At 37.3% G+C, this 20957-nt stretch overlaps 3 protein-coding genes across 6 annotated transcripts; all 3 read right to left on the reverse strand.

The window, feature by feature from the left end:
* Positions 1-802: 802 nt before the first annotated feature.
* On the reverse strand, positions 803-4824 carry LOC103471232 (Down syndrome cell adhesion molecule-like protein 1 homolog). Of its 2 annotated transcripts, XM_008420086.2 has the most exons (9): positions 4342-4824; positions 3937-4275; positions 3724-3852; positions 3477-3635; positions 2333-2403; positions 1997-2234; positions 1845-1904; positions 1568-1696; positions 803-1449 (listed from the first exon to the last, which is right to left on the reverse strand). In XM_008420086.2, exons 1-9 carry the CDS (start codon positions 4403-4405, stop codon positions 1148-1150), a joined length of 1491 nt encoding a protein of 496 aa, XP_008418308.1. In that variant the 5' UTR covers positions 4406-4824; the 3' UTR covers positions 803-1147. The 2 variants fall into 2 exon arrangements, with proteins under 2 accessions (XP_008418308.1, XP_008418309.1); XM_008420087.2 differs by lacking the exon at positions 4342-4824 and having other exon boundaries at positions 3724-3832; positions 3937-4163.
* Positions 4825-5036: 212 nt separating this feature from the next.
* On the reverse strand, positions 5037-13677 carry LOC103471231 (protein sidekick-1-like). 2 transcript variants are annotated; one of them, XM_008420085.2, is made up of 14 exons: positions 13402-13677; positions 12972-13310; positions 12685-12813; positions 12253-12420; positions 12088-12158; positions 10213-10459; positions 10048-10131; positions 9861-9941; positions 9528-9656; positions 9257-9421; positions 8894-8946; positions 7327-7423; positions 7210-7240; positions 5037-5859 (listed from the first exon to the last, which is right to left on the reverse strand). In XM_008420085.2, the coding sequence occupies exons 1-14, from the start codon at positions 13448-13450 to the stop codon at positions 5802-5804; spliced, it is 1701 nt and encodes a 566-aa protein (XP_008418307.1). In that variant the 5' UTR covers positions 13451-13677; the 3' UTR covers positions 5037-5801. The 2 variants fall into 2 exon arrangements, with proteins under 2 accessions (XP_008418307.1, XP_008418306.1); XM_008420084.2 differs by having other exon boundaries at positions 7327-7426; positions 13402-13669.
* A 2992-nt stretch (positions 13678-16669) lies between these two features.
* On the reverse strand, positions 16670-20363 carry LOC103471230 (hepatitis A virus cellular receptor 1 homolog). 2 transcript variants are annotated; one of them, XM_008420083.2, is made up of 7 exons: positions 20000-20362; positions 19555-19893; positions 18973-19035; positions 18065-18102; positions 17688-17799; positions 17455-17569; positions 16670-16906 (listed from the first exon to the last, which is right to left on the reverse strand). In XM_008420083.2, exons 1-6 carry the CDS (start codon positions 20085-20087, stop codon positions 17478-17480), a joined length of 732 nt encoding a protein of 243 aa, XP_008418305.1. In that variant the 5' UTR covers positions 20088-20362; the 3' UTR covers positions 16670-16906; positions 17455-17477. The 2 variants fall into 2 exon arrangements, with proteins under 2 accessions (XP_008418305.1, XP_017162461.1); XM_017306972.1 differs by having other exon boundaries at positions 16670-17569; positions 20000-20363.
* Positions 20364-20957: the final 594 nt, after the last annotated feature.

Raw genomic sequence — 20957 nt, forward strand, 5'->3', positions numbered from 1 at the left:
TATATATCTGTAGTCCCTACTGAGGCAAGTGACTTAAAATCATTAAAATCATTGGTGCCCTGCTGTGATTCTCTGTTGGTGGGAGACGCTCTCAAAGGCAGCTGCCTCAAAGCCCCACAGAGGTATCAGATCTCACCCTTTTCCTCATCTCCTTAATTAGGACAATTAAGAGATTTACAGGACAGATGGACTGAAATCCAGCTGGCTGCAGTGTGTGCCCCAGAGGACTGCTCCGATGATGATGAGAAGAGATGTGAATATTGGACAGAATTGCATCATTTAAATGGTGGGACTCTGGTGCCCTCTGGTGGACACACAAGGACGATGGGATCTTTTATTTTTTGGCTTATTGTAATTGGGAGAAGTGGAGGTGAGCGTTCACAGCACAGAAAGTTTGAAGATACATATTTTTAATTGATAATACGTCATTTGATCACATTCCTTTGGCCTAATAGAGTAAATACCACAACAGACCGTCTGGCAGAATGCTGTATATGATTTTTTACTAACTGTAAAGTTTATGAATAATTGCAAACAGCTTGCATAATAATTGCTCACTCATGGTGTGCTGATCCCAGCTGGCTGGGTTCATAGCAGAATCATCAAATTCATTGAAACTAAGGACCATCTAACCAGTTATCAGATGTAAAATCCGAAAAATTCTTTAAAATAATCAGTTAATTAAATATCCCTTTCATTTGACATGTTTGCATAAAAGTTTGTCAGCTTTTAACAGAAACTTACAATGTCTTAGAAAATGATTAATATTCGTTGTACTTTTATTAATATGTGAAGAACCACAAACTTTGTTGTATTTTATTGGCATTTTCATGTTACACTAGACCAACACATTGTATTTAAAGGTGCTTCATGGCACTTAGAAAGAAAAGGAGTTATTTATGAAATGTGCAGTGAAGAAAATAAAACAAAATTAAAAACAGAATAAAATGGCAATAATGCTTGACAGTGAGGTCATTGCAGTGACAGTAAAAATCTGCCAAAATTTGTAGTTAGACTTTTGCACTTAAGATCACAAATGCATTCCACTGGAGCCATTTGGTGTCACCACTTGTTCAAAGATAATAAGCAGTTTTTTTTTTTAGTTGTGGTGCATTTAAGCTGAATTTCACTACTATTGTTTTATCCGTCATGCCAAGCAAAGGTTGAATTCTGATGTTTGCCAAAAGAACCACAGATATCCTAAAAATACCAACATTAAGTCCCACGGCGTTTTTGGAGCGTACACCGAGACACAACCAGGAGAGGAGGATGAGAAATGAACGCCTCCTTCTTCTATGGTCACGGTGAGAACGTTGCTGGCTTTACTGGTTCCCAGACTGTTTTTAGCAAACATTCGGATGTTGTATGTTGAAGGTTTAAACTCTACCAATGTGGCCTCTGTCTCATTGGCGTCAAATTTGATGACAATTTCTGTATAATCCCATGAAGCTGTACAAAAATGAACACGTTTCTGAATTATTTTATCAAACATAGCAAAATAATCAACAGTGGATTAGAAATAAAAAATAAAAAAAAACATCTTCATTTTAATAAAGTCTTTTCTCACCATTTTGTACTTTATACTCCAGGTAGAAACCAGAAATGGGGCTGTCGCCTTCAAAACCAGGGGTCCAGAAAATTGAAATTGTGTAATTTTTCACCTCCTGCAAACCAATTACAGGTGGATCCGGAGGCACTAGGAGGAGCACAGGACACTCTTAGTAACTAAGAGTAATGCATGTTTTGAAAATTTCCATGTTAGAGTAATTGAAGCTTAATTATCTTTGCAATGCCAAAAACGGTATGGAGGAAAATGTTGATTCTATCAAACAAGTCTTTCATACCCACAGAGAGGCTTGTGTGTTTTGTCCTGGTTGTAGCAGTAGTGGAAGTGGTTGTAGTTGCTTGAGTTAGAAATAGAACAAAATGTAAAAAATTAGCAGAGGAATAAATTACACAGTAAGCTTGTTGAATCCTCTCATGTCTCCCAGCATACCTTCACTCAGAGTGGAGCAGAGAGGCGCGGTCGCAGCAGGTCCTTCTCCTGCGTCTGTCCTGGCCTGAATCAGCACATCGTACCTGGTCGACGGCTGCAGGTCGGTGAGCAGGACGCTCTCCTGATCGCCTGTAGCCATCTTTGTTAGGAGCCACCATTTCTGAACCAGTGCGTCGTAATCTCTGTAGCTGACGGTGTAACTGCGCACAACGCCGTTTCTGAGTTCAACTTGTGGAGGCTGGTCAGGAGAAAACATTCACCATTATCAATTACAGGGGTTCAAAAAAATACTTTTTATAATATTACAATGTTTACATTTCACATGCATGACTGTACCTTCCAGGTGACTCTGATACTCTGAGTGCTGACAGCCTGAAGTCGCATATCAAGTGGTGGGCCCTCGGGGGCTGGACAAACAAAAGTTACCTTAATGGAGATCTTTTCTTAAATTTGGCAGTTGCTTCTAGAAAAATAACAACATTTTTACAGAGCCTTGAAAAATTAATTGTAGTTTTTGTAGTCAAACACTGACTCATTTTATTTAATTTTTATACGTTTGACCTACAAAAAAAAAAACTTTTTTTTTCACAAATTAAAATCAGAGAGGCACCCAACCTCTCCAGAGTTGCAACTCTGGAGAGGTTGTAGAAATCCACGGGTCAGGTGTAGTAATATGTCAACAGGACAAGTAGTACACTACAAGTCTGGCTTTTAGAGAAAAGTGGCAAGGAGAAAGTCACCGTGGAAACAAAGCCATAAAATAGGTTTATTTGTAGTTTTTCATAAATAGAGGAGGCCAGTATGTGGAATAAAGACCTCTGGTCAGATGAGACCAAAATTCTACTTTTTGCCTTCTTGTAAAATGTTATGCTTAGACACGAAACTAACATTGCACATCACAGATCCTACAGTGAAACATGGTAGTGGCAGCTTCATACTGTGGTGAACACAGAACAAGTAGTAAATGGTAAAATGGATTAATCTAAATAGAGGACAATTCAGAAAAAAAACATTGAAAAAAAACACTGCAAAATACTTCAGAATGGGCCAAAGGTTCATCTTTTAGCTGGAAAAATGTGCAGCCAAAGCTATTACTAGGTTTGGCCCTGAAATAGAATGGACCAATCAAAGTCCACATTTAATCAAGTTCACATCTTTGGCAAGAGTTTAATATTGACGTTCACAAAGTTTCTTCATTCAATCTGATTGATCTTGAGGTATTTTAAAAAGAAATAACAAGAAATCATTATGTGCAAAGCTGCTAGAGACAAACCATAGAAGTAATTTTAACTCATGGCAGCTTAAAAAAAAAAAAAAAACAGGATATCTTTTTTAAAGTATTTTTTTTTAAAATGTTGAAACCTATGTATAATTTTCTTCTCATTTCACGTGAAATCCCAACAGAATGGTTGAAATTTGACAAAATGTGAACAACCTTTGCTAGACAAACGTATATTAATGCCTGCCTGCTGCCTTTTACCTGCTTCCTGTGTTGTAAATGTCAGAACATTGCTGGCATCGCTGGTCCCCACGCTGTTGACAGCAAACGCACGGAGGTTGTAGGCAGTGGCGGGACGTAAATCAGCCAAAGTCACCTGAGTCTTGAAATCCTGAGTTCTCACAGCGACATTCCAGGACGCTGCCAATGAAATGCAAAGTTAAGATCCAAGCTACATCGTCTAAAATGTTAATTCCTAATTAATGATGCAGCACTTCACTGTGCTCACCATCGTTGCGTTTAAAATCAATCAGATAAGCTGAAATGGATCTGCCGCCATCAAACGGAGGACTCCAGCCAACTGTGGCGGCTCTTTGCTTCAGCTCTCTGAGCTCCACCTGTGGCGGAGAGGGGCGTCCTACGGTGTCAGAACAACAAGGTAGAATATCATGCACGCACATGAAACATGCAGTAATTCACTGTTTTTGTATTATAAGAATACCTGGTACAACATTGAGAGTAGTCTCAACTTCCTGATCGTTGAACCAGCCGGGTATTTCCACTCGACAGATATATTTGCCCGAGTCACCCTCCTGAACCTGTGCGATGGTGAGTGAGGCTTCCCCATTGCCAAGATTACCCCTGAGATCGTAACGCCACGACAGCCTGGAGGTCACCAGTGTCCCGTCTGACTTCAGCACCTCATTGTTACAGCCAAATGCCGATGTAGATCCTCTGGCCCAGCAAAAGGGCAGCCTGCCGTATTTCCAAAGACTATAGGTGCAGGTTAGAGAAACGTCTGATCCCACTGTTGCTGTTGTGTAGTATTGACAGGTGCAACCTGAAAAGAGGATGACTGATTACCAATGAAGTCCTTTAATCAGTCTTCATTAACATGTTGTCTTACCTTTAAGAAGACAAAGGAGAAGGAGGCAGTAGAAAGCAGGGAATTTCCTCCCCGAACGATTCATCTTACTCCTCTCACCTGGATCAGTGATTTTATCATCTGCTCACCACGTCAGCTCACCCCAGTGGCGTTCAGTCTTTAAATATGTCCGAGTTCCCTCGATATGCTCAAGCATCCGACTTTTGGTGGCATTAGCAGAAAACGTGCAGTTCCTTTTCTTTGGTTTAGGTTCCTTCTACTGAAAATGTGGTTCCTTTAATTAGAAAAGGTCATCAGCACATCACCAGATTGGTAATCTGTGCTTTTCACCAGAACAATGCACAGGCACATTGTTCTGCGTTGCACGATAAACACTTTTATAGGGCGAGAGTGTGGGGATTTATGCTGGACAGGCTGCCAACTTCCTGCACACTTTTACCTATAAAACCACTCAAAATACAAAGATTAACTTTGCATACACTAGCAACATGTAAATTGTCTGTTTTTTTAAATGCTATTATTTGCACAAATGCAGAATCTGTGAGGGGAATAAAATATGTTTAGCATAAAAAAATCCCATAAAATAAGAACAGGAAGGAAAACAGAATAAGTGGATCTTTAATTCATTGATATTCTACGTGATAAGCTGATGGTTTCCAAAACAGATTCAAAACAACAACAGATAATATAATCAGTATGAGAATTGCATAACATGATCATTTAAAGAGCTTTTTATTGGATTTTGGAAACATCCCACCTTTGTTGGACTACATGTATAAGACAGTACAGGTTCTATTCTGCCTCTTTCAAAATTATTTTGTAGCACAGTTGAGACTCCATGACTGTATGTAGAGATTATAATATAGACCTTATTAGGATTTTTACAAAGTATTTAACAAAAGTAACAAATTGCCTTATTCAAAAATATACAGTAAGGACCTCACTGTTGTGCATTTATTTCTCTATTTTGTTTTAAAGCGATATTTCTCATGGGGTCTTGGAAAACATTTCAATTCACCTTGAACTTCCTTTTTATGTTTTGCCACTATTTAATAAAACAGGGATCGACTGTGTGCACATTTTTCATCATGTGCTATATAAAGTACTTCCAGCAGATGGCAGTATTTAACAAAAACTGAATTTAAATTGGATTTTAAAAGCCACCAGTTAATATTGAATACACCGTTGAACAAATATGCTACATTGACGGACATTTTAATGGACAAACAACATAAATGCATAATGTTTAAAAAAATAAAAATAAAGCCATAGTGGAGAAATGATGCTGCCACTTACAGAATACCAATCGCTATAAAAAAAATCTTAAAGGAGCTTTGTATTTTTTTCCTTCCTTTAGCATTAGACTCAAATACACGCAAAGGTAATATTAGCAAATGATCTCCAATAAAACAAAATTACACTTTGGTATATTTAATATAGTTGGCATAATGAGTTTCCAAATGTTGATTGCAGAGTAAGTTTCACAGCTCTTGCAGAGGCTCAGATCCTTTGTAATGAATGGCTCCATTGGCCAGCCACCTGTAAGCAGTAGAGAAGAATTGCTTAGAGCTACTGAATATATCTGAAACAATGGATTCAGTGGAGATGTTATCAGCAGTCAGTATCTTGCCTAAAAGCAGATGGCAGTGAGTTTTTTTTTTTCAGAGAGGGAGCTGAGTTAAAGAGTTGGAGTGTTTTTACCATTTTAAAACAACCACAAAAATATTTCAGATTTTATAAAACTGATCACTTCTATTGTTTTTTATTTTATTTTATTTTATTTTTTTTACTTTAGAATAGATATTTTTGCTGAAATGTTTACAGTTGTTTTCATTGAGGAATATGATCCACCCACAAGACTGTTTCATGCAGCAGATGTTCTGCAAAATGAGACATGGTAACTATCTGAAGGAAAACTAATACTGTGCAAAAAATAAGATAAAAGAATGAATAATGTTTGCATTAAATGCTTATATGTAATTGAAGCAGATTCTTAGCAACAGTGCTGCTAGTTCAAGAAACCAAAGAGGTTAGAAACTAATTAAACATATGAAACCAGACCATTCTTAAGATTGCGCTTATTTACCTGACGTGGCATTAGCCATTGGCAGCTGGGTGCAGAAGACAAAACATGTTGTTTCCCTCTGCATATACTGAAAATAATGAGCTCTTGCAAAGCAGTGCTTGTGCAGCTATAAAGTTCAAAATACACTTCCTCTACAAGAGCACCCATACGATTAAATCAATGATTGAAGGTCATAAAAGCGCAAGTTCCTGTTACAGCAATGTGGCCTGTCTACTTTGATGACAAACGCAATTGAGGAATTTAAAAAGCCTGTCACACAAATAAAGCACCATCTCGAGATCTTTTTTGTGAAGCAAACCCTCGTTGTACATGTAGAAAAAAACCTCCAGCAAAGACGATACCGTTATGAAGTTAAAGCAGAAATGAGAGTCCAAGCCTTTGGACATTGTGAGGCAGACTGATCAGCAGGGAGCCTCAAGCTGTGTAACTTTAGTGTTAAAATGCAAAAGTTGTTTCATTGAGAAAACAGCAGTAAAATTAACTTCTTAAAGAATAAAAAAATTGTAGTGCTAGTCACACAGATGTAGAATTATAAATTATGAAAATGATACTTATCCACTACAGGGAAGGGAATCCTTACTGATGATGACTTCAGAGAGCGGCATTTAAAAAAAATAAAGACGACAGAAATAGCCTTTTGGACAAAGCCTGACGTAAACTAGCCTTTAGCTCAACTATCCTGTTGACCCTTGTCTATGTTTTTCCAAACTGAGGTCATTCACCCAGTTGGCTACCATAGCTAAGATCGACTCTGCTGACAATTCAACAGAATCTCTTTTAAGTAACTTAAAATAACCACTTACATGTTCAGGCTGCCGTTTCTCTGTTTTATACCTGTGAACAGAAAATAAGGATCAAAGAAGTGCAAGAAATGTGTCTGGTTGTTATAAAATGCAATAAGGAGAGAAAAAAAAACTCACGTTGAAGTTGCCAAATAGCAAGAGCAGCAACAATCAATATTACCAGCACAACCGGCACAGCAATAGCAGATGTGTGAACACCACTTCTTGCTTCAGTCTTCTGTCAGACAAAATTAAGATAAATTCACTACACCAGTTTTTTAACAAAACACCTCAGCATCGAGACCTGAAATAAAATCAAACAGTCTGATATCATCTGTTGTCATCTGTTACGCTCATCTGATGTCCTCAGGTGGTAATAAAGTACATTTGAACCGGAGGAAACGCAACTGAGAGACAAAGATCGTGGTTGTTAATGGTTCAAAGTAGCTTTATGTTTCAAACAGTGTTGCAGTTTATGATGGTTCTTATCCTGGTCGTAGTTTGCATAAATATTCATAGCTTCTCACTAAAGTACATGCACAGCGATTCAGACAGTTGGCTTCCCCATCTGTCACTGCAGTAATTTCAGGCATTGCTTTCATAATATCCTCACTTACTAGACAAGCATTGCAGTTTTTTTTTCTTCCAAATGACAGAACTAGCAGCCTCTTGTGCAATGTAGACGAGGTCGGGGCCTGTTTCTGGTGGACCGAGGTTCTCAGAAGGGTTAAAAATATTAAAACCTTCCCATAATGCAGTTCATACGGTGTAAACAAATTTAATAGGATTCAAGAGAAAGTGTTAAGTAACTTTTTCCTTCAGGTAAATGAAAATCGAAGTATAACGTCACAGTTCTGCTCAACTACCTACTGAAAAAAGACTATTACTATTTGTTTCCCTTGTTTGAAAACGTATGTTAGCAAGCCACCAGTGAAATCTCTGTAAAGCAGCAGAATGAACTGAGCAGGTAAACTGACTAATAAACAATAACTTATTAGTTAGTCATCAACATCATTACTATAAATATCATTATAATAAAAAATGAGTTTCTGCACTTTTTTCTGTGCACTTTTTTACCTCTTAAATCTGCATACTTTGTGCTACTTCAACCTTTTGCCATGTTCTGCTCATTCAGGACATTATGAACAAGTCTTGAGGTATTCAAATCTTCTACAATTTACCTAATTCCATCTCTCCTTTCAATCCTAATTTCAACCCAGATTCCATCCTTAATTCCACCCCTTTCTAGCACCTCTTCAAACCCCAATCCTAACTCCAACTCTCATCCCAATCCTAATCCCAACTTTCCTTCCACCACTTCTTCCAATCCTCCTTCCTTTATTTTTTGCTTTATTTCAATGCCAGAGATCAGGTTACATCTATAGATTTCTCAATCTATAGATGGTGAAAACCATGAAATCGCTACATTTCTGCTAATATGTTATATCATCAACAAGGGTCTAATATACACTGTAATTGTTCAGTACACTACCTCACACAATAATTTCCCTTATTTTTTTATGTATTTTTTTTATTCCCACTTAAAAAATATGTTTTAAAATGTGATGATGTACAATACTAAAGATAAAACAAAGCATGTGTACAAAGATATTACTCAGATGCAGCAGCAGGGGGTAAATGTTATCGTTTGCTTTCTGCACTAACAGACACAGTTTGTAGTTACTATTTTTAATTTAATACTCACAGAGACTTCAGTAGCAGTGGATGTGGTGGGTGTTATGCTACCCGTCTGCTGATCTGTCAGACAAGCCCAGATGAGAAATTAAATAAACAGAGGGAAGTTATAAAACTATATTTTTACAAACAAGCAGTAACACATTTACTAGAAAAACACAGGTAGGGAAATTGCTACTTGAGGAACTGTGACCATGTTTTGATAAATCTGGAAATTCAAACACACGTTTCCTTCTGCTTTCATGAAAATAGAGCAAATCTTCATCTGGATCTATTTCAGCTTTGCCATAAACATCTCTATGTGGACAATATCTATATCTAGTCTCCTTCAGCATTAAAACACATTCAAGTGAGAACGGTGAGAAAACAATACCTCTTTCTTCGATGGTCACAGTGAGAACGTTGCTGGCTTCACTGGTGCTCAGACTGTTTTCAGCAAACATGCGAATGTTGTATGTTGAAGGGTTGATCTCTATTATCGTGGCTTCTGTTTCGTTGGAGCTGAAATCTATAATAGCCTTTGAGTAATCCCACGAAGCTGTGAAGAAAACAACTATTCTAAATAATGTATTTAAAAGCTGACGTGATCAACGGTGTATTAGATAAAATGCTTATATTTTCCTTCCAAAGGACTCTATTCTCACCATTTTCTGCTTTATACTCCAGGTAGAAAGCAGTGATGGGACTGTCACCTTCATAGCCAGGAGTCCAGGAAAGTGAAATTGCGTTGTCTATCACCTCGTTCAACACAATTACAGGTGGATCTGGTGGCACTAGGAGCAGCACAGTCAGGACATTCATTACCAGACTTTGTTTTACACTCACCTGGTGAATTAATGTATTTAAATATGCCCCTTCCATAAAACAAGTAACCTTGTATAATGATAGTATATGCCTGAACTAGTACATATTAATTCTTCTTTAACATGACACAAAAAACTGCTTTTATTTATGTAGAAAAAACAAATGGCTGAAACCTGTTGTGAGGGTTGTGCTTTTCAAAGAGATTTCATCCCAAACTGTGAAAGTAGAAACAGTCCCAGCTGAAGTAGTGTGAGCTTGGAGCAAATCAGAAAAAAAACTCAAGTTAAGACTCTTTGTTTGTTTCACAGTTTTAAAAACATTTTGTTGAAATTTCCAGTGTCTTCGTCTGATAATACCCACCATCGGTAGAGCCTGTGTAGTCCTTCAGCTTTGTGGAAGCAGTAGTAGAAGATAACAAAGTAGTTGCTACTGTTGTCTCTTTAACTTGAAACAGAAATAAAACTTGAAATTAACCTGACGTCAAGTGGATCTTTAATTTAAACCGTCTTATGTTTTCCAGTATACCTTTGTCAAGAGTGGTGCAGAAAGCTGGAGCTGAAAAAGGACCTTTTCCTGCGTTGGTTTTGGCCTGGACTTGAACACTGTACTGGGTTGACGGCTTCAGGTGGGTCAGGCTGATTCTCTGTCCTTCGCTCATGGCCGTCACAGTGAGTTGCTGCCACTTTGGAAGCTGCTGAGCCGCCGGGTCGTACTCTCTGAAGTTGATGATGTAGCTGCGTAGGACGCCATTTCTGAGTTCAACCTTCGGAGGCTAATCAGAAGGAAAAAACACATTTACCAGTGAAGGTGATGAGGTGAATATTATCTCAGCATGTGTTGTGCAAGAACAAAAGGAGAAAATTGAATTTAACAATACAGTTTTATAGATGATGGACTGAACATAGCTCAGCAATAAGACCATTGTCTTGCAATCTATTGTTAAGATTGTGTTATTTTTAAGATGATAGTCTAGTTGGACAAAGTGCAGCTTCTTTATGAGTCATTACATTTGTCCTTCTTGCTGAGAGCATGGTGACCCTTATAAGAAAATATGCATCAGTGGTGCAGCACATTACTCATGAATTGCTGTAAAAGAAAAAAGTTTCCCTTGCAATTTTTATAACTCATAAATGTTTCAGAAAAAAACAAACAAACTAGGAAACATTAATGATGGACAAAGATAACCTTAGTGAATAAAGAGCCAAACGTTTTATTATTTTTCTTAATTAGTAAGGCTTAAGAATGATCTAAGCTAACCTTACGCTATGTGAAACAGGAAATTCTGTCTAGACCTCATTATTTCACCTCTGGCAGCAACAACAAGCATTTGCAATAGCACCAAGTTACATTTTAAATTAAATGTCAGTGCAGAGATGTTTTAAATCCTTCATGCAAATGAGGATTTTTAAAGGTCTGATGACAGCATCTCAGGTGTGTTTCTGTTTCTAAATTCTAATGTTAGTTTTGAGTTCAATGATCATCTCATTAATTTTATTGAAATGTTGTTTTGGTGCTTGGGTTCATTTTGATTAGCAGTGAAACTCTCTCATTTTTTTTCCAGTCTCTTTCCCATCGTTGAATCAACTTTGTTTTTCATGTGTGGTGCATGATTTGTTGTTTTGTGTGACCACTTAGCCCATTTATTTAGTTTTTGTGATAACCCTGGTTGTGGCAAGTCATAACTTGCCCTAGCAGATTGAAGAAAATGTGCTTATTGTTTTTAAATCAGGATATCATTTAAAGAAAAAAATTGTCTGATGATCCAAAAATATTAAATGTTAAAAGCAAACATTAAAAAAAAATGTTTTAAGGAAGCAAATAGGTTTTCAGATCATCATGTCTGTTTTTGTTGTCAGCAGTCACTGATAGACGATCCTCTCTTTTGAACCTAATATAAACCAAAGGCTCATACACTAATAGCCAAACTTTCATTCATTTGCTTTTTGACAATGAAACTGAAATATATGGAGGAGAAAAGGTTTGTTAAAGACAGCAGCCATTGACAGCAAACAAAGAAAACAGGAGATAAATAAAAAGATGTAAATAAGGTGGACCATCTTTTTTTAAATTATAAATCTGTTTAATAAAGACTTTTTATCACAAAAATATTGACGTATGATAACAAGTGATAACAAGTGATAACAAGTTCATCGTGGGACTTTGAATTCAACTCTAAAAGTTCAGGTGATAATTAGGAAAATGATCAATTTCACTTATACGGTGTGAAACTAACCTTGGACCAAGCTCTGGTTAAGGGGAGAACTGCCACAAAAGTTGCAGAAAATGCAGGATTTTTTTTTTTTTTTCTGAAACATATTTCCCTTACTCTACCACTCAATCACTCACTCACTCCCTCTATGACATACTATACACACACAAATATATAGTTTGTAACTTTACCTTCCAAGTAACTTGAATGCAGTCAAAACTGGGGGCCTCAAGCTGCACATCGACCGGGGGACCTTCAGGTGCTGTAGAGAGGTCAAAGTTTAACTGCCTTCAAAATGATGGGCTTTGTTTGAGTTTGACATGATTCAATTAAAGGCTTGATGGACGGGGATTTACCTGCTTCTTTCGTTGTAAATATCAGAACATTACTGGGTTCACTCAGTCCCACATTGTTGACCGCAAACATGCGGAGGTTGTAAGTCTTGGCAGGACGTAAATCAACCAAAGTCACCTGAGTCAGGTGAGCCTGTGGTACTTCAGTTCTTTTGGCCGTATCCCAAGACGCTATTGGACAGAAATAAAATGAGATCAAATCTGCACCTTTTATATAATGTTCTTTATTCAGAGAGTTGTGCAAACTTCCAAAGAAAACCCACTGAAAAACAATCTGATGATCCTGATGCTTCTTTTTACGGCTGCAGAAACAAATCTCCTCAGGAATAGAAAGATATTATAGACTAACTCAAGACATTAGCAGGACATCGTAAACCGTTGGTAGCAGCTTGCAAAGCATGTCAGCACATAGCAACATGATTTTCTTGTCCTTACCGTATTTGTTTCTTAAATCCACCTTGTAGGCTGTAATGGGTCTGCCGCCATTAAATGGAAGGGTCCAGCGTACAGTGATAGTTCGTTCCCTCACCTCTCTTGTTTCCACCTTTAGAGGAAAAGGCCGTCCTAAAACAGAAATGCAGTATTTTACCAGTTACTAAGGTAACAAATGTAATAATTACCATTCACTGTACAATAGCACAGTGAATAGTAAGATATTTTTTGACATGATATATGCAACATCCATTATTTCAGCAATATGCTTTCTAGTGTGAAAAGAGTACCTGGATTTACTGTGAGAGTAATCTCAAGTTTCTGATCGTTGAACCAGCCCGGTATGTCTATCCGACAGCCATATATGCCCGAGTCGCTCTCCTGAACCTGCCTGATGGTCAGAGAAGCCTCACCCGCGCCGAGGTCACCCGTGAGAGCGTAGCGCTCCGACTGCCGGCTGAGCACGTTGGTCCCGTCTGACCTGAGCACCTCGTTGGCACAGCCGCTTTTAGGTATGTTCCCTCTGCCCCAGCAGAAAGGCAGCGTGCCGTAATACCCAGCATCATACTTGCATCTCAGAGTAACATCTGTTCCCACTGTGGTGATTATGGGGTTTGCAGAGACATCACCTAAAAAAGAAAGAAACAAACAAACAAACAAAAAAAGTGTAAGGAAAAGTCTCATGCTATCAAATAAAACACTCCTTAATGATTGTCTTACCTGTGTTCACCCAAAAGAGAAGACAGCAGGACAAAGTGATGAACCTCATTCTCACATAAATCCGTCTGCAGAGCTCTCCTGAGTTAGTGATTAGTTCATCGGTCGGACACCTTTGAACTGACCGTAGAGTGGCTTCAGCCCTGAAGTGTTTCCAAATCACATGATGCCTCCGTTGATATGCTCACACCAACAACTTTTGCTGGCAGAAGAGGAATGCAGAAAAGAGCTGTTTCCTTTCCTGTGGTTTTGGTTCCCTTCTGCAAGAAGAAGAAGAGGAAAAATGTTTCTTTTTGATGAATAGACACAAGAGTCTCAAGGTTCTCAAGGTTCTCAGTGTAACTTGTTGTGTTACCTAGTGTCTGCTTCTGAATCTGGATTATGGCTTTATTCTGGGAAAATGCTTGAAACTCAGAGGACGCTGTTTAAAAATCTACTTCTGGACCTTTTAAAATTAGCTTTACTTGGGACTAATCACGTTTTAACTGCAAGACAGAGATTACATATTGATCCTGCACCTCGTGACATTATTGAGAAAGACAAATGTGTATTTCAAATAGACAATTGGGTTTAAAAATCATAAAGTCAATGTTTTAGGGGAAAAAAAATCTACTTCTGTAAGGAGGAAAAGGATAAAAATACAGCAAATGGCAATTTTTCCAAATATGAAAAAAAATGTTATGTATTGTTTTTTTAATTTGAAGGAATAAAAATGTTTTGTGGCTATTTTCCTTTTTTATTTTAACATTTTATCAGATTTCATTTTGTTATTACATAATTTTATTTCATTTTAATTTTATTCACTCAATAATAAATATGAATAGTTCATGTAGCAACTAAGATAATTATGGGTGAAAAGTAACAAAGGGGAATATTTTCACAAAGTGATTATCTTAAAATCCCCCGTTCTCCCCTAGGTAACACAAGCTTTCAGGCTCGTAAAGAAATAATCTTTCTGCAACCTTTGGTTCTGTTCGTCTACGTCTGTGTCGGTTTTGTTTATTTTTTTTATTTATTATAAACCCGAGCAATAACTATTCAACAAGTCATAAAAAATATTCTACATCCAGAACTACAAAAAGCATGTTGCAGGGGTGAATGGTGGTTGGAGCTGAGATTTAATCATCATCATGTAAGAAGAAAGCGTTTTAAGATGAACCAAATGTGTCCTCTGTGACACGAGTGAAAGTAGAAAGTCTGGTTTACCCAAAGCCATGGTCTCTTGCATAGTTTTTGAACTGCTGAGTTAACATTTGGGTCTCTTTGGGTGTTTTGTAACCCCGGAAAAAAAAAAAAAAAACTTCCTCTGAAGCATGAGAACAGAGTGGTTCAATATAATCTCAAAATTTATGGCAGAAAAAAGTATATTTTTAACCTTTGGTTCAATTATTATGACTGTACAAGCACATTTAAGCAGTTTCTCAGGACTAATACACTGTATTTTAAGTTTTAAATTGAAAAAATATCTAAATCTTGTGACAATTTACATCACTTCATTAACAAAATAATTTATTCACTTAATTATTCAATAATTTCCAATATTGCTATTTCTGTTAATGTTTGCAGAGGGGTTGTGATTGGGTAAGAGATTAATTTCACCCTGGAAGGGTTCAGATCAAACAACACGTTTTTTACTTCTTGATGTGAATATAAAGCCAGAACAGAGTCAAGGAGGCTTCGTCTTACAAATTAAAACTTCCATTAATCTGTTCGCAATATTCAGGCCGTCTTTGCTAGAACACATTATTCATAGCAGATTTGGATTTAAAATATGTTTTTATCCAACAAAGATAATAGAAAATGTGACAGGCATCTCTCAATATATAATAATGTAGATGGTGGATCATACATTTTTTAACAAAATTTAGAAAGTTACTCTCAAAATTAAAGGGAAAAAAAATCTTTGTTAGCATTACAGTCACCAAGTCTTACAAATACAGACCAGTTTGTTTACACTGGTATCAAGACGATGATGTATCTGTGACAATGAGGGTCAGTTCTTTGAGGCTTCCTTGATGGGACCCTAATTGCTTCCACGACAGATTCTCAACCAGATGTCAGTCGACACTCTTGGTTCCATGTTGGTGAAATGAAAATATTACTTTAAATCTTTTTCTAAGAGGGGTATGAATCATGTTGGGTGTATCTCCAAAGGTCAATGGGTGAGAGGAATCCCGGTCAGAATATCACAAGGGAATTTGCAACATGATCATATTAAAAATATATAAAAGCAGGAACTGAAAAAGAAACAGAGAAACTGACATTTTATTGAAACGAAAGATAAAAAATGTACTTACAACATTCATTACTTGGAAACAAGTTAAAAAATTTGTCGTCTTTGTCCACACAGAAAATAGCTTCTAGGAAGATAATGTTCTTATTAATCTTAATGATTTTGAACTGTTAGTACTTTGCTCAAGGAGAGCTCACGTAGGCAAGCTTTCTGCAGGAAGGCCCTGAAGCCAGAACTTTATTGCTGCAAGGCAACATTACTGACATCCTGTCATCAATGTCATCAAACTTTATTACTATGGAAGTACTGATACGTTCCAGAATCTCTCAGGTTGTTCATGGCTTCTCCATCCACAGCAATGGGGTTTACAAATTACCTACTGATGCTTGTTCACATGATCAAATGTATTTTTAAGCTCAGTCCCTTATTATTTAAAACATGAAGGACCACAGATGTCATAATCTGTAAATGCTCTGCAAGAGGCCTCTTATGAACATGCAACGCTGTGGGTCTGGGAGTCCTGCACATAATTCACACAAAGCTTGAAAAGTTGTAGAGATAACATAAAATACATCATCTTACTTTAATCAAGCATACTCCTTACTTAAATCTACAATAATGACATCCCGCATTTTAATTATTTTTATTGTAGTGTAAATGTGAAGGCACAGGGGTTGAGGCTTGTATTTTCTTCTGCAGTTCTGGTTACTATCTGGACCCCGATAGCTTTTCCACAGCCAGATAATAATCAAGATTAAATGCCTCCAGTACAAACAACCATTTAATGACTGGTTTCTAAATATATTAAAGCAAATCTGCTCAGTGTCTTAAGGCAGTTTAAACTTCATATTATTTTTTTCAAGCTGCGCTGCTCACTTTAGGTAATGATGAAGTGGTTCTGTTATCATGATTGGTGGAGAATAGCTGCTAGGATAGATGATTAAATCTTTACTGGTTAATGATCCAATCTGAAGATGGAAAAAACTGGCAAAACTTTCATTTTCTTTGTGCATAAATCAATTAGAAAGACAAGTTTGATCCAAGTTTACAAAGACAAAACTTTATTCAATTTAACAAGTTGTTACTGTTAATTACAAACAGTGTTAAAAACACAGCGTGGCCACATAATGAGCCAAGGACTTCTTAGAATGTGGACAAAACTATTCAGCAGCCAGCAACAGCTTCCTCTTTTACAAATGTGTGCTTACTCCAACGCCGTTTCTGAATCCTGTTTTCTCACGGAGAGCCATGCGATGAAACATCATTTCTATTCCTCTAAAGCAAAAATACAGCAAAGGTTAAAAACCAAGCCACTAATCAAAAGTCCACAGACAAAATAAGTTTCCTGATAATTTACAGTCTTTGAACCACACATACTAAATAAATATTTCAATTATTACATTTTGCTATGTGCAGTTAATTCGAGTTACGCCATTGTTTATTCAAAAAAAATTAACACGCAGTCCCACTGATATAATTCAAGAAGTCATTGTTTTAATACGTAAACAAAGAAGAAACAAGGACGAGACGAAGTAAAAGCGCATCACTTGTCCCGTCATTTCATTGTTTATAACATTATGCGGTTTGTCCAGTAGGTGGCACTGTGCCCACAACTGTAAGCCATCACAATCTTTTCACGTCAGTCACAAATAAATTCAAGCAGATTAATTAACTTTAGGGATCAACATTTATCTGGGAATCACTGGTTAGACATCGTACGCTATTTTAATGAGATTACTGTTTACTACTGAGAAACGTTTTTCATTTAATTTACTGTAGCTGATAAATTGATAAATTAAACATGCTTTAAGGTTAGTAGAAACCTGTTGTATCTGTTTCCTGGCGATCATTTAGTCATAGGGATGGTCTCGTAAATATTTTCAGCTGTCTTGGCGTTGAGCCTCTGAGGTGTCGTCCTCCCCATGAGGACCTTCCTCCCTGGTTAGGAGAAATGCCGTGATTAGACATGTTTTCGGTCTGAAGCAGAAGGATTAGTTTAAAATGAATCCGGACAGCAGATGGATGAGTCACAATCTATAAACTGCTGCACACTTACTGATGATGAGGATGAGGATTAGGATTATGGTGAGGAAGAAAATAGCTGCAATCCTCCCAATGTTCTCTGCTTCTAAGAGGGCTTTGAAATTTTCATGCAGTGAAAAATTAACCTTATCATTGGAGACAGGAACAAATACAAATTAATTATAGTTTCTCCCATTCATTTTTAGTTTATAAGAATATTCGTTTTAAAACAAAAAAAAATAGTTTTTGCCATTTCATTTTTCACTTTATTTCCTGATGTTATAAATTGATGCAAAAATGGTAGCAAAAATTTAAAAAACAATTCAGGAATTCCTTTTTGTCACATCAGATTCCTGTTGTGCTTATTAAAAATTAGCTATTGACATATCTGTTTTGATAACATTCACCTACCTGACTTGTTGCACTCTGAATTTTTGGTATTTTTGAGCCTGCAGAGAAATAAAATGTATTTATTAATTTGATCTATCCAATATAAAAGTTAAAAATATTATTAATTCATCTAATGAAAGCAAATAATCTGCCAGATCAAGAATTTAAAGAATCAGAATCTGTGTTTTTTTGTTTTCTTGTAAATATGTATATGCGTAGTGTTTTTACAAAAGAAGACAAGATTGAATTATTGCAAACAAGCATGGTATTAATCTGGCTGTCAAGTGTTCATCAGAGAGACAGTTTAGAACCTGCCTCTGATAGCTATTTTATTCAAATAGCGCTCTGCCGCGCTGACCTGCAGGTAAAAGTCTAAACAGTTTGTATCCAGGATGTGTGGGGTTTGCAGAGATTCTCGCTTCCCTCCTTATAATCCCATACAAGTCCTGCATGGAAGGAAGATCCTTCCTGGTGATCCTCAGCGGAGACCCGAATGTTCAAAGTTTGGTCCTTTCATGTTTTCTGGATGATTCAAACCACACAGTGATGCAACATTTGCAGCCCATTTCCTGGTGGTTCCCAATCCTCTGAAGGCTGTGGTTACCCATGTCAGTTGTGCGCCTGTTTCTACCACATTTCTTCTGTCCACTCAACTTTCCATTAAGGTTTGAACACAGCTATACCCTTTTTATGGAAGCTTTAATTCACTCTCTGCTGGACAGGAGGCAATCTTCACAAAGAAAACTGGATTATAGGGTTTAGTTTAGCCATCAGCCATAATCATCAAAAATGATCAAATTAGACTGTCAAAAATGATCACTTTATGTATAATGAACTGGTAGAAAAGTTTTATTATAAATAAAAACATTCTAATATTCTGAGTAAAAACATGCAGCTGTTTTATTTTAGTACAAAGAAGCTCTACTTACCTTTGCTTACTGTCACAGTGACAGTCTCTGTTGTGCTTTGGACGTCAAGTTCTTCCATAGGAGCTGAAAACAAACAAAATGTTCTGGTCAGCTCAAGTTGAAGCAGCGACAGTCAAAATTAAATGATATCTTGTTTAAGAATTCAGTAGAATAGTGTTTGCTGTTCCCATAGGACAGATGTTAGCAACCTTTACAACTCATTTGTACCCTCATTTAGTTATATTTTAAGAAAATACAGTTAAAACTGTTAGAAGCGACATGCATCTTCTTAGCAACAGATTATATTTACCTGTCAATGCTGCATATAGCCTGTGTTTTTCACATCTACTACTTAAACACACTGAGTTTTTACACATTTTATATGGCCCTCAACAGGGTGACTCAACTATGGACAGTGGTTGCATTTGTGTGGAGGAAGTTGTTTTAATCTAACAGAGCTAAAGGTTGAATTTTGTGTGAGAAATATGTGAGGGATTGAACTTTGTATACTCTCCTCTACAATGCTGCCCATAAGGTGCCTGGACAGACTGGTATTATTATAAGATAGCATCACTTTATGATGTCCCATTTAGTGAGCATTACCTTCTTCCATAATCAGGTGTACGTTGATCTTTTGGTCGTTGAACCAGCCAGGAATCTCCACCCTGCAGCCGTAGACCCCAGAATCTGTTTTCTGAGCTTTAACAATGGTCAAGGAAACGTCGCCCTGCATGACCTGGCTCAGCAGCTGGTACCTGGGGGACTCTCTGAAAGTCACATCCCCATTATCCGACGAGAGGACCGTGTTGCTACATTTGGACCGGGGCACCTGCCCGTGTCCCCAGCAGAAATTGACGACTCCGTTAGCTTGGACGTCGTAGCTGCAGGGCAGAGTGACATCCTGCCCAATGTAGCCAGTGACTGTAACGGTGCAGGATGACACTGAAAAGAGACGGCAATGACAGATCAAATGAAGAAACCCACACGTACCCTTCAGCCAACGAGCAAATAACACCAGCTAAAAATAACCCCGAAAATATTCACTTACCTTGGATCAGGATGAGAAGGAAAGGAATCAAAAGACCACACATCGGTGTAGGGTACTGTGTAATCATGTCCTTAAGAGAGGCTACCATGTATTTCTGCCACCACAAACACTCTGGGGCAGATTGTGTCCTTTGTTAGATAAATAATGAAGTTCCGTTTTTCCTTCAAAGAAATAAGGAAGGAAATCAATACAGCGCCTGTCTGCATTTAGATCTTAATTCTTCATATGAGCAAGGAGACCTAGGACTGTAATCTATCACATCTACTGCTGCAATACATGTCGAATGACTCCTACTTATTCGCAACAAACTTAGGCTGATGTTTAAGTCGAAGAAAATATGCAGTGATCGGAAATGTTGACAGAGACGTCACTATGGTCAGAAACAGAAGCTTCAAATACCAATATGTGATGACAAAAGCTCTAAGAGGAAACGCGACGTATGAGCAACTTATTTTACACAATCAGGTTTCAAAGAGGCTGGTTTGAGATTTGAAAAATGATCTGACATACTGCTGCTGTTTTTGTAAGGGAAATTACTTACATTGTTTTTATATGGCTGTTTAGTTTCATTTAGCTTAATGTATCCACTGCTGATAAAATAAGATTTTTTATTTTTTTTAAGTCTGTTGATGTTCACATTAACACACATTTTATCTCTTGTTTGTCAAGCTTTTCGTCATTCCCTCATCCTTTCAAATGTTGCTTCTGCTGTTTAGGTCTGCTTTATTGCTAAAAATAAAAAAATGCTTAGCAGGTTCAGCACACCCCGAAGAACGACAAACAAGCCGAGCGGCTTTCATTCTGTCAGGGCTGATTGCAGAGTACACCGCCTTGTTGTTTCTGTTTGTTTTGAACGGATCAAGACAACTGGTGTTTTAAAGAAGCTCTTCACTGTCACTTTCATTATGGTTCCATCTTATTCTGCTTCCTAAACACACGCTTCAATCAATAAAAAGTG

Source organism: Poecilia reticulata, linkage group LG10, assembly GCF_000633615.1.
Source record: "Poecilia reticulata strain Guanapo linkage group LG10, Guppy_female_1.0+MT, whole genome shotgun sequence".
Taxonomy (NCBI): domain Eukaryota; kingdom Metazoa; phylum Chordata; class Actinopteri; order Cyprinodontiformes; family Poeciliidae; genus Poecilia; species Poecilia reticulata.